The sequence below is a fragment of the Myodes glareolus genome, chromosome 15 (genome assembly GCF_982192425.1).
Source record: "Myodes glareolus chromosome 15, mMyoGla1.1, whole genome shotgun sequence".
Classification (NCBI taxonomy): Eukaryota; Metazoa; Chordata; class Mammalia; order Rodentia; family Cricetidae; genus Myodes; species Myodes glareolus.
The window spans coordinates 78,237,075-78,250,611 of NC_142040.1; the positions used below are offsets into that span (position 1 = coordinate 78,237,075).

Sequence of the window (13,537 nt, forward strand, 5' to 3'; positions counted from 1 at the left end):
CCTACTGTCTCTTCTTTGGAGCATGAATTCCAAGCCCACTGTGTAGCTTCCACCTCTATGGCTCTTATAGTTGGGTAGAAATTTATTGTCAGGGACAAAGAAGTCAATCTAATTTTTGTTTTTTTGAGACAGAGTTTCTTTGTGTAGCCTTGGCTGTTGTGGAACTAGCTTTATAGACCAGTCTGGCCTTAAACTCACAGAGATCTGCCTGCCTCTGCCTCCCAAGTGGTAGGATTAAAGGCATGTGACACAACTGCTTGGCTCTATTTTTTTTTAAATAAGAAGTTGATAAAGACTCAGAATTGTCCTTGGCTAGACACATGCCTACTTAGAGGACAGGGTAGATTTGTGCTGTGGCTTGTGATTCAAGAATGGTCTGACCAGAAACCCTACTAGAGTCTCTGTTGTCATGCAGCCTCACACTTAGGCAGGAGCTTCGTGACACCAAAGTTGGCCCCAAGCTTCTCCAAAGGATAGTATGACTTGGTTACCAATCAGCTACCAACAGGCCCACAGGCTTGAAGGCTGTTTCTTCGTTGAAACTCCACATCTAGTCTTAGAGCATGGAAGCAGCTGGGCAGACCCAGTTCAGGGCATTGGTTCTCAGGAAGAGTAGTGTGCACACAACACAGCACTGTCCACTTTAGATTACATCTGCAAAGGCCTGTTACGCCAACAAAGGAAGTAGGGATGGCAAGAGCTGGGCCTGGAGACATCTGGTCTGAGGCATCAGCCTGACTGAAGAGGCAGGGAAACCTCACACTGTCCCTTCTCCAGCATCACCTTTTGTGGAATCTGCTGTCAGAAGTACGTGAAGGCCAATATCTCAGAGCAGTCGGCCACCACTGTGCGCTACACCATGAAGATGCTGGCCAGTGGAGCAGAGACCATTATCTTCATGTTCCTGGGCATTTCAGCTGTGGACCCGCTCATTTGGACATGGAACACGGCTTTTGTGCTGCTGACACTGGTCTTCATTTCTGTATACCGAGCCATTGGTGAGTGTTAGGGGCACTCATGGTAGTGTCTAGGCTCCCTTAGTTTAGAGTACAGATTTCAGGGTCCCACAGCAGTTCAGTAATAAATCCAACCATTGATCTCTATAAAAGCCAGTATTTCTCAAGGTGCAGCATGGGGACCAATGAGGCACCAAGGGACAGGATCAATGAACTGGAAATAGAAGCTGGGGTGAGAGCAGCACTGTTGCCTCTTCCTACAGAGGCCCTAGCCAGTAGTGCCCTTGGGGAGAGACCCACTGCCCAGCTTTCACAGTCAGCCAAGGGAAGGGTCAAAACGGCTTTAGGGAGCCCTGAGGTGAGGCCTTGGGGGAAATAGGCCACGGAGCTGAGTGACCTCTCGCTACAGGTGTTGTTCTGCAGACCTGGATCCTGAATCGTTACCGCATGGTGCAGCTAGAGACCATTGACCAGGTGGTCATGTCCTACGGTGGTCTGCGTGGGGCCGTGGCCTATGCCTTGGTGGTACTTCTGGATGAGACAAAAGTCAAGGAGAAAAAGCTGTTTGTTAGCACCACTCTCATTGTGGTCTTCTTCACAGTCATCTTTCAGGTGTGACTCCTATTGCCCAGGGCACTGCCTCAGGGTGCCCAAACCTACCTAAGAGCAACCCTGCAGGTTGATTGTTCCCAGATTTTACACTTTAATTGGTTTTTGTAATTTTAGTAATTAGGAGCATTTTGTAGGTTTTCATGTGGCCCCACAGGGGACATAGCATAATTTGTCCTAAAAGTGTTACTTCCTGGCCAGGACTTAGGAGAACAGACCTAGTTACTTCCTGACTGCTGACTGGTCAGACCATAATTGGCACCTACTACACCTTTGCATCTGGCTGGTCAAAGCGACAGCTGGAGGTTGTGATGTCTACATGGACATCCACAGCACAGGGGCTTCGGGGCATCTTTTTATAGGGCAGTGCCAATGGGTTCATGGATCCCTGGATTGCCTACAGTGGGAGAAGAGATTGAATGTCTGTCTGGCTTGTGTTTAGCGGGCCCTGGGGGCGGGGGTGGTGTGGGGATCCTGCCTGGCTCCATTAGTGAGGTTGTCTTTCAGGGCCTGACCATTAAGCCCCTGGTGCAGTGGCTGAAAGTGAAGAGGAGTGAGCAGCATGAGCCGAAGCTCAACGAGAAGCTACACGGCCGGGTAAGGAGAGGGTGGGAGTGTACGGCCAGGGGAGGCGCAGCTAAGGGTAGGCTGAGGGTGAGGATGGGTGGCCAATGACGTTTCTTTCCTCTGAAAGGCTTTTGACCACATCCTCTCAGCCATTGAGGATATCTCAGGACAAATTGGACACAATTATCTCAGAGATAAGTAAGTAGCTTAAGCTGTAAGATTCCTTCTTCTACCAGTGACCACTCGAACCTGTGGGTCCTGCGTGTGCCGACAGGGCCACTAAAACACTGGAGACCACATCAGTTGTGCTACCATAATTTAAGACCCACAAGACACAATCTCTGGAGGACCTCTCCATTCAAAAGAGCCAGAGACAAACTGAGTTGTAAAGAATAAACAGAGGTCAAACCATGGACACCTTGTCAGGTGTCTTCCACTCCCAGGTTAAGGGCTTAAATGTGAACTAGACTCCTGGGTGCGAGCAGATGAAAAACAAAGTTAATATTAACTGAGAGAACAGAGCAACCACCAATCCAGGGACCTGAATCTTATTCCTGATGATTGTCCCAGTCATAAAGACACCCTTTAACTGACCAATTAATGATAAACTTAAATAATGTAGGAATCAAAAACCAGAAAAACAAATCACTTCCCTATTTCATTAATAGAGGAAAGGTGTGTTCATATATATATCTAAAATTATCTTGTTCATGAAACAGAAATCATGTATATTTTACCACATAAAGTGGTTCTTAGAAGTATATGACCAAAGCATTGAATTCACACTTGTTAATACCTGTTTTGAGATAATTACCTAGAGTCCATGTGAGGTTGCAGAGCTAACTTGAATATTGCACCCTAGACAGTGATGTATCAGGAATTGGAACTATGGCTGCTGGTGTCTTAATCTTAGTCCTGTCCCCACACACCTGGAAGGTCAGGAGGTGACTTGAGAATGGCATATGGTTCCACTGCCAGCCACTGTCAAATGGGAGAAAGCAAAGAGTGAGACCAGAGGTGGCCTGACACCCTTTCACTTTAAAACTCACTTTCAGGTTGTTACAATAAATAAAAACCAGGAGAAAAAAGACTGATCCTATATTGGGCCTAGCTCTGGCAGACATTTACCTGTTCTGACCTTGTTCTTGTTCCCGTGAAGCAGGCAGCCCCAGACTCCCAGTGCTGATGTGATTTTGTCCCCTAGGTGGTCCAATTTTGATAGGAAGTTCCTCAGCAAAGTCCTCATGAGAAGATCGGCTCAAAAATCTCGAGATCGGATTCTGAATGTTTTCCATGAACTGAATTTGAAGGATGCCATTAGCTACGTGGCTGAGGTGCGTGATTATCCTATGTGTCCCTTTGCTAAAGTTGAGGGCTCAAATAAGACAATACATGTGGTCTAGGGCACGAGCAGAGGGCAGTGGTGAGTGACCCTTGCGCTCTATGCCTGGATGGCTCACTGCAAAAGCTCATGTGAGGCCTGGAGTTGTACTCTGGGAATAGGGCATATCAGAGCTCCCTGTCACTCAGGAATCAGAGGCACTGGTACAGTGACTGTCTAGATATTGTGGTTTTGGTAGAATTGAACATGGTAGCCATGATAGAGGAGTCTGAATGCCTGTATTTTTCCTGAAGAAAAGGGAAAAGGTTGGGAAATAGAGACTATGGGCCCAGGTCTTCTACCTATTCACACATATATGTTGTACTCAGCAACAAGTTGGTAGCTACTTCCTGGCTGACAACCTTAAAGAGCAAGCAGTCTTACATGAGCATACACAAATGCGTACACATGGCTTATACATGCACACCCAAATATACAGGAATGCTGAACATATACATATCCAGGTACATGTGTCCTCATACATACACACACATACATACATACATACATACATACATGTTTACTTATGAACACATGTGTATACATATATACACACACATATATAACACAAACACACATGTACACATTCATATTAGCTGCTCCAATGACACATATGTGACTATCTTGTGGCTAGTGCATTCTTGACCCACCCATCCCTATCTGGGCCCCTTAGCATCCTTTATATATAGACATAGGTCCAACCAGGCACCCTATGACCTCATGGCTGTTGCCACTCAAATAATATTGTGGTGTTCAATCTGAGATGCCTCCTCTCTTAGGCAGAACTTACAAAGAATTCCAACCTTTTATGACACTGGGTGCCTCTAACACCATGCCATGGATGGAGGATAAGAATGAAAGTGTGGGGTGAGGTCTCTGGTAGCATTCACTTGTCACTTTATCTCTGAGAGGCTCTTTATCTCTGTCTTCACACTGGCAGGACCCTAAGCCTCACTCCTATTCCTGACTGCACCAGCCAGAATGTCTGAGCTTTGTGACAGCTTTCTCATCACTGTTGGGAGAGATGGCTCCAAGTCTTACATGGTTACTTTGTCTATATCATCCCTTCCCCATCCCTTGATTTTTGTCTCCCATCATTGACCAGGAACCACCACCATTTCAGCTCTGTCTCTGACCTAAGGGTCGCCTGACTTCTTTCCTGATATCCCCTTGAGAGGAGGAGTGCCTGGTATCAATGATGATATGGGAGAGACCACTGCCCACACCTGAGGAGGATGAATTACAAAAAAAAGAATACAAACAACAATGGGTTTGGAATAAAATGACCAAAAAGCCCCAGCTCATATCAGTGATATGCCAAATACCTTGGAGTAGGCAGTCCAAGCCAAGTCCCAAGAACAGCCACACAATCCTGCCCTCTTTGAAGGGCTCCCAAGAGAGAACCTCGCAAACTGTAAAATACAATGATGTGTTGACATAATTAAGGCCATCACCCTTCTAACCCTGGCACAAGCTGTACCCCAGGGACTCTACCTGAGGCCATAGTTTACTGTTGTCTGTGATCCTCAGAAGCCTCTCACTTTGCTGGTTCAGTCCCTAACTAGGAAACAGCTTCTCTATCCTCCAGTGATTCTGCTTGCTGTCTAGCTCTGTTCTGTGTGGTTTTGTTCTGCATCCAAACTAAGGCCTGTGGGTTGGTGGCTGTGGTGGGGACAAAACTATTTCTTGCCAATCTTCAAGTGGGGGTAAGGATATCCTAGACTTGCCAGTGTCCTTTAAGAGATTCTGTTCCTACCTACTATTCTGTCTGCTCAACTCTTAGCTCTGCTCCACTCAAGTGATGCTTTGGTGGCCTCTACAAGGATCTAATCCCAGCTCCTACTCTGTATCTTTGCCCTTGCTGAGCTGTGAGGATGGACAGGGTCCACCTCTGGGCTCCATCTCTACCTCCCAGAGCTGACGGGCTCTTGAGCTTGTTCTCAGGATCTTTTGACTTCTATGTGGCAGGTGATGCTTAAGGGTCATCCCTGAGTACTAAGGAGTCTACGTCCTCCTTATAGGGAGAGCGCCGTGGGTCCCTGGCCTTCATCCGTTCCCCGAGTATGGACAATATGGTCAACGTGGACTTCAGCACACCCCGCCCATCTACTGTGGAGGCATCTGTCTCCTATCTCTTGTATGTGATCAATTCAAAAACTTCTCTGGGAAAGGGTACTCTTTAAAAGCACCTCTCTCCTGACTCTTAAGCCTACTAACTCTTTCTGCAGGTCCTAAGGCAACTGAGTCAGGAAGGTGTGAGTGGGCCAGGGTAGGAAAAGGGTACAGAAATATGCCTGCATCCCCATCTGTGGGAGCACACCTTTACTCAGCAGTCAGTGGGACTGTGTGGTGTACTTAGGAGAAGGGCATTTCATACCCTCTGACCTTGGGCAGCTGATGGCCAGTTGTTATGATGGTGGCTGTTCTAGATTTCCAGTGCTTAGGAGAGACTGTGAGCCTTAGCATAGTTGGGCTGTGGAAGGGGACTGGTGGCAGTGGAGTTCATTCATCCTTATACAGAAATGTAGATGGCATCCTGGGAGACCATCTGAGAGTATGGGGAGGGACTTCCAGGTATCTAGGCAGGGCAGGAGACCTCTGTGTAGCTATCCTCCTGGCTCAATGTTGGTCCATGCAGGAGGGAGAATGTTAGCGCTGTTTGCCTGGATATGCAGTCCTTGGAGCAGAGGCGTAGGAGCATCCGTGATACTGAGGACATGGTCACTCACCATACACTGCAGCAGTACCTGTACAAGCCTCGACAGGAGGTGGGTACCAGGAGATGAGACACCCAGAACCCTCCTATCCCCCAGAGTAAGCCTTTGTCATCTTTCATGTGCTGTGTCTGGTGGAACCTAACCACACACCTACAGGAATGTCTGCCTCCTTCTCAGACAAGGGGTCTTCAGGGCTGAGCTGGAGGCTTTGTGACTCCACCTGGGCCATACAGGCCCAACTGACTGTCCCTTGCTCCCACAGTACAAGCATCTCTATAGCCGGCATAAGCTAACACCCAATGAGGATGAAAAACAGGACAAGGAAATCTTTCACAGAACCATGAAGAAGCGCATGGAGTCCTTTAAGTCAGCTAAGCTAGGCATCAACCAGAACAAGAAGGCAGCTAAGCTGTACAAGAGGGAGCGTGCACAGAAGCGGGTGAGGAAAGGTGGGGTCAGTGGGGTCAGTGTTGGGTGGGCTTCTAAATACTGGAAAGGGTCAGAGAACCCTCTGTGGTTCTGTGACCAGACAGAGGCCGTTAGGGTCTAGGACAGAAGATGAAATATCAGCAAGTTGGGGAACTGGGTGTTTGTACATTTGTAAGAGCTCATACTTTTCCACAGAGGAATAGCAGCATTCCTAATGGAAAGCTGCCTATGGAGAGCCTGGCACACAACTTCATCATCAAGGAGAAAGGTACGACCGCTTCTCTGCATGTGCTTAATTCAGAAGGGACTTCTGCCCCTACTGGTAGCTGTACCTAGGGATTCTGACCCTGGGCCTCCACGTGTTCCTTGTTTTGGGGGTGGTGGTGCCACTAGGCCATTAGTGCTCTTCTCTGACCCTCCTGTTGCTGTACCATAGAGAAGCACTCCTCCTATGGGATGGAGAGACAGCTTAGTGGTTAAGAATGGCTGCTGTTCTTGCACAGGACCCAAGTTCAGTTCCTAGCACCCACATAAGGCAGCTTAAGCAACCTGTGACTCCAACTCCAGGGAATCTAATGCCTTCTTCTGGCCACCGTGGACACTGAACACGCACACGCGTGCACACACACACACACACACACACACACACACACACAATCTTCTTTAAAAGATAGTGGACTTTCACCATTTTTTTCATTGTAAGCCTTGAGGTTCCAGCCCCTCCTGTCCAATAGACCTTCCCAAAGACCAAGTTTGGTTGGGGTCACAAAAGGGAGCACCATAGGAGTGGCTCAGGTCTTTACACAGCTGACCCCAGCCACTTGGACACTGGGCTGGTTAGGTTCTGTGGAAAACTGCGTGTGTGTGTGTGGGGGGGGGGGGAATATCATCAGCCATAAAGAACTCGAGTCATCCTTACCCAAAATATTTTTCCCTCTGCTATCCAGATTTAGAACTTTCAGAGCCTGAGGAGACCACCAACTATGAAGAGACCACGGGGGGCATTGAGTTTCTGGCCAATGTCACCAAGGATGTAACCTCTGAATCTGGGGCAGGTGAGATAGGAGAAGCTGGTGGAAGAGATGTCCCTGCTGTCCCAAGTGAGCCATTGAAGGAGGAACCAAAGGCCTGGGGGGGGGGACGACTTACTATAGGTCTTGGAAGTGTTACCTCCTCCACTTAGATTTCGCCCCAGAGCAGACAGCAAGTATATTTGGAAAAATAGGCCAGGTCTGAAAGAGGAGAGATGTTTCCCATCTTGTCTGGGTTGTATGGGGTCTCAAAGGTGGAGGAAAGGTGTGGGATGAGGGTTAGGTGTCTAGGTCTGGCCATCCAGGCTACCCTGAAGGTGGTAGCCACAAGAAGTGTCGGCACAGTCACAGTATAGAGCCTCTCCCCTCAGCCTCCTTCTACCCCGGAGGGAACTTCTTAGAGGTTGACCAGCTGCCCTTTCTCTTAGGAATTGATAATCCCGTGTTCTCCCCTGACGAGGACCTGGACCCAAGCATCCTATCCAGGGTGCCACCCTGGCTGTCCCCTGGGGAGACCGTGGTGCCCTCTCAGAGGGCCCGTTTCCAGATTCCCAACTCTCCCAGCAACTTCCGCCGTCTGACACCATTCCGCCTCAGCAACAAATCAGTGGACTCCTTCCTGCTGGCTGATGGCCCCGAGGAACAGCTCCATCCCGCTTTCCCTGAGTCCACACACATGTAACTGGCTTCTTCCTCTAACACCTGCTTTCTTCCCAGCTATTGCTTTCCGGACTCTTTCCTGGACCCGCACCTTTTCAGACTTTCCAGCAGCTTTCTTCACGCTGTGGACCTTGTCTTGGTCATCTGTCCAGCTGTATATTTCTTAGGAGACTGATGGACAACTTCCATTTGTGTCTGCTTCTCTAGCTAATATGTAGTAGAGAGAAACATTTGAGGCCTGGCATGGTGGTATATGTCTATAACCCCAACATTTACAAGAGACAGGTAGGAGGACTAAGGGTTTGAGGTCAGCCTGAGCAACACTGAAGTATCCTGTGGTCAGGTCTCACGTTCATTTCAGATGAAAGTGAAAGTGTGAAAGTGCTTTTTTTTTTTTTTTTGGTTATGTTTTTGGTCTGGTGACATTTGTCAGCCTAGTTGGAAAGAAATGAAACACTCAATTGTAAAAATTGGAAATTCTGGTCAGCATTCCTGGCAAGGTCTGGCATCACCACACACACACACACACACACACACACACACACACACACACACACACGGCTCTTTCCTAAGAGAATCCAGTTTTGAAATGATTTAGCAGGGTCAGGAAATCTGCATGGCCCCAGTGCTCTTCCACCTGCTCCTTGCTTCTGTCTCTGGCCTTATTCCCCCTTCTCCAATCCTTTTTAAAACAGGGTTTCCCTGTGTAGCCCTGGCTGTCCTAGAACTAGCTTTGTAGACCAGGCAGTCCTGAAACTCAGAAATATGCCTGCCTCTGCCTCCCAAGTTCTGGGATTAAAGGCCTGACTTTCCCCCTCATTCTCAAACCCTCCTGATTCGAAGCAGAGCCTTGTGCTTGTGATAGGTTTCTGGGGTAGAGGAGTACTACTAACCTGGGGGTGGGTATGACACTGATGTTCCTGTAGAGGGGGCAGCTATTAAAGGCAGAGTTTGCAAGTGCCAGAAGAGATCTGAAGTGATCCAGATCTGCTGGCTGCGTGGTGCACAGGTGCACAGCTGCCTAGAAGGTTCATTGACACTGGCTAGAACTCCCTGCAACTCTGCAGTAGTGTACAGCAGAAAATGCCCTGACATTTGGTGTGGAAGGTTAGGGAGTCCCTCCTTGCACTGTAGCAGGTACCTAGTTGGGGGCAAGGCACAGAGGAACAGCAAAATCAGGGGGAAGGGACTCTTGGGCTGAGTACAGGTTTCTGTAGGTCACTGTTTCTCTGGACTGAGAGCCACTCACACCCTGTTTTCCCGCAGGTAACACTGGCTCTGACACACCGCTTACGGGAAGCTTGTATCCGCATTGGCCATCCGCAGCTGCCCAGCAGCCCTTGCTCCCTTCACGGCTCGCTAGCCCACGTGCCCCGAGCCCCGTCCCACCTGAGCGCGTCTCGTCTGGTACTTTCACCTCCGGTGAACCCGGGACGGAGCCAGAGCACCGGGCCCTGCCCAGTGCGCACGCTCGGTCTGCGGCTGCGCGCCGTGTACACAGCCGGCGCTCCTTCCAGAGGCCTCGCCCACGCCGCCGCCCAGCTCTCCTTAAGCTCGCGTCTCTTCCGGGCTCTACTGAACTGCCTCCACATGCTCTGGAGCAAGAAGAGACGCCTTTGTGATTGCTGCCTGGCCAGCTGCCTGGCCAGCTGCCAGCTCCGAGAATCTCCTTCAGTGGCCCCTCCCCAACCCGCTAGGGTTCCTTAGGGTCCACTGCTCTCTGGGAGTCTTATGCCTAGTCTGGCCCTAGGAAGAATCTTTTCATCCTCCGGCATTCCCAGGATACCACACTGCCTCCGCCGTTTTCTTGCCCTGGTTCAGTCCCTATTGCTCCGAGGTGCTGCACCCCCAATCCCCCCAACACACGCACGCACACACACACACACACACACACACACACACACACACACACACACGAGAGCACTTGTTAGTATTTAAGTATTTACCACTCTTACTCAAAGAGGAGGAAGACCCCTGAGAGGCCTGTGATGGACCTCTTCTCACTCTCTAGTACAATGGTCTTACAAATTAATATTTGTGGAAGTTGCACTACCAAGCTCAGACTCATCCGAAATGGGCAGCAGGTTCCTGTGCATTTCCAGGGATACACGCCTCTGAGGCCCTTTAGACCCCCTTCCAAGATCTCCAGACTGTTCAACCACCTTGAAGAATCAACTGCAGAAATATTTGTTTCAATTTTGGCTCCTCTAGCTCAAGGGACTTCCCCTGTTCGGTCCCTCCCAACCTGGGCCTTGCCCCCCCACACAAGGTGTCTTGCCTGAGCTGTCTCTAAGGTGGGAATACTGCAGATGGCCAGGCTGGTTGGGCTGGGGACATAGAGGGGCTCTACATCACTTAGAAGGAGGGCATACAGGAACCCACTGTCTAGGCATTTCTCCTTTGCCTCCAGGACCTCAGGGCCTCAGGCTTAGAGCACTGTCCCTCAGGAGTGCTAAGAGGGAGGGCCCTCATCCCTCATCACCTTTCCTCAGAAGTCAAGTGGGCTTGACTGGACTGAGTTTTGCTTCCAGTCCACTGGAAATTGGGCCTGCACCGTAGGATCTCACTTGAAGGAGGCTGAGATGAGGCTAAAGGTGGATTTAGGGACCTCCTGGAGACTTCTGACACAAACCACTCAGCTCTCTGCTCAGGAAACTAAATACTGTGTCTCAGGAACAAGGTTGACAGTTACATTCACAGGAGTCCCAAGACGGTCCATCAGTTTGTATTAACGCTGCAGTTGAAGCATGGATAGGAAGCGTGGACAATTTCCTATTCACAAATTGAGGGAAAATCAATGAATACAAAGTAAATTCGCGCAACATGCTGTATTCTGCTTCAGAGTATCATTCCCCAAATGAGCCCATCTGTCGGTACACTGTTGACTGGCTAACTCAGACTCAGCCATCAGATGCTCACAACCTGGTTTTCACAGCCTTCTCCCTTGAAGCATTTTGACCACTTCTGAAATGAAGTCCAGCCACTGGACAGTGAATGCTGTGGCCAATAATTTCACGAGACGCTCTGGAGCTGCCACTCCACTACGTACAGTAGTCGGCTGTGCCGGGCTACTGGAACAGAGGTGTCCCGAGAGGCACCTGTCAGTCCCTGCTTTGCAGACAAGTTTCTCATGCCTGTGCCAGGACATTGCCTTAACCCACCACCTGATGTGTTGGACATGGGGTCTAATTCCCACTGCAGAATTAGAAGCCAAGTCTGACTAGACAGTGCCTCAGGGGCTGTCACCTTGCAACAGACATCCACAGATACCAAAGCTAGCAACCAGGTGATAAATCTTTTTACATTCTGTCCCTGTGTTTTAGCTGACAGGCTACGTTCTTTGAGTTTGTGAACTACACCTGGGCATAGCCACATGGAACCAGAGTTTTGACAGGAAAGCCTCATTCGCAAAAACCCATCTCCTGTGCTTAGATGACTAAGCACAGTAGCTACGTTTCATAGTTGAGGACCCCCCCCTTTGTAAGTGTTGTACAATAGAATGTAAAATCCTATGAATGTATTTCCTTAGGAAAACTGTTGTAAAAGTTTTTTTATTAGGAGAGAATATTTATTTAATACTGAACTTTGACCTACTTTGTGGTACTACAGAGTATACAAATTTAGGAAATTTGTATTTCCACATCTGTATTTTCTTTAAAATAATTTTATTACAGTGTTCAATATACTATGTATTACTGATTTTTTTGTGAAAGAAAATTTAAAGATTTCATCAAAACTAGAAATATATTTTGAGAGGATAAAACTGTGTATTAATGTTGTGAACATAATCATAGTTGAACTTTGTTTAATTCTGATCACAGAATAATGTGCCTTAAAATGCCCCTCCAATGCATTGGGCAGCATCTGTACAGGGAACAACATTGAAACTGTAGTGACTGCTTATCTAAGTCTATTAAAATATTTCAAGGCATTCTGGGTGCAAACTTCATTTATAAATGAAATATCATATCCAAGATAATTTAGGAACAGTCTGTTATGCATTAAAATTAAGATCAACAGATGGTGTTTCGGAGGTCATCCTATTAGGGGTGGGAAGCTGTTGGATACATTTATGGAAAGCCTCCAATTTAGCATCTCTTAGATATAAAATAGACCAGAGACTTCCTGTGGCCAAACGGGCAGTGGATGATTGAAACATCACCCACCATGGCTAAGAAGTTGGTTGAGGTGCTAGAGACACCAAAGTGGGTGAGTGGGAAGGAATGGTGAGAAAGGGCACCAAATCTGGTGGGTTGAGACCAGACAGTACAAGGCAGAGATGTGTGGTGGAGTCTGTTAAACATCAAGTCTACAGGTTCTACAACACATCTTTATTTTAATTTAAAAATATTATTTAAAAAATTGCATTCAGAATCCCCAGATTTTGGCTATATACAAGAGGAGCCTCAACTGTTAAGTAATATATGACATACTGGGTAAACTAGCAAAGAGCACAGATTGGGTAACTCATAAAGTCTGTTTCACGCTGTAGAGACAGAAATCTGAAGGCCAGGTCAGGAAGGTCTTGGCTTTAAGGGCTCCTGGCATTGCCACTCAAGTACTCACGCTATTCCCATGCGACTTCATTAAAACCTTGATATACATCACACTTGCAAGGATTCTACTTTCAACCCAAGTCTGATTTAAGGTTCTAAGGTTAAGACCTTAATTTTTCTTTTTAGGGGTCACAATTCATTCCACTGAAGTATGAAAGGAAGAGAGCCAAGGTAGCTCTGCTTGTTCAGCTTTTCCTGCACTCTAGTTTAAAAGCCTGCTGAGGGGGCCTGGTTCTGGACACTTGCACCCAGGTGCCAAGGACGCCTGCCTACCCTTTCCTTCTTTAGAGGATCCTCACCTAGCAAATGAACTGTGCATCAACAGATGTGAGGGAAGCAGGATAGCTGGTAGCTGCTTCTCACTGGTGACCCATCATGACCTGGGACATCTACTCATTCTAGATAAATAAAAATAAATAAATGTGGTGGTTTGAGTAAGAATGGCCTACATAGGCTCACATATTTGAATTGTTAGTCACCAGGGGGTACAACTATTTGAAAGGATTAGGAGGTGTGGCGGTGTTGTTGGAGGAAGTGTCTCATGGGGTGGGGGTGGACTTTGTCAAGCCCAGAGTCTCTTCCTCTTTGACTACAGATCAGGATAAAGCTTCAGTCAGCTACTGAGAGCACC

General features: G+C 48.0%; 1 protein-coding gene across 3 annotated transcripts in view; it reads left to right on the forward strand.

Moving 5' to 3' along the window:
* The window catches only part of Slc9a3 (solute carrier family 9 member A3), a 47,427-nt gene extending 35,146 nt beyond the window's left edge, over positions 1-12,281 (forward strand). The window contains exons 6-17 of one of the 3 annotated variants that reach the window (XM_048459160.3): positions 778-998; positions 1,366-1,568; positions 2,073-2,162; positions 2,260-2,330; positions 3,337-3,466; positions 5,535-5,650; positions 6,152-6,281; positions 6,493-6,669; positions 6,855-6,927; positions 7,607-7,714; positions 8,119-8,368; positions 9,617-9,756. In XM_048459160.3, the coding sequence (XP_048315117.3) occupies positions 778-998; positions 1,366-1,568; positions 2,073-2,162; positions 2,260-2,330; positions 3,337-3,466; positions 5,535-5,650; positions 6,152-6,281; positions 6,493-6,669; positions 6,855-6,927; positions 7,607-7,714; positions 8,119-8,368; positions 9,617-9,620 (1,573 nt within the window). In that variant the 3' untranslated portion in view covers positions 9,621-9,756. Of the gene's footprint in view, positions 1-777; positions 999-1,365; positions 1,569-2,072; positions 2,163-2,259; positions 2,331-3,336; positions 3,467-5,534; positions 5,651-6,151; positions 6,282-6,492; positions 6,670-6,854; positions 6,928-7,606; positions 7,715-8,118; positions 8,373-9,616 lie in introns of those variants that run through there. The other 2 variants (XM_085676563.2, XM_048459168.3) reach the window with 2 other exon arrangements.
* Positions 12,282-13,537: the final 1,256 nt, after the last annotated feature.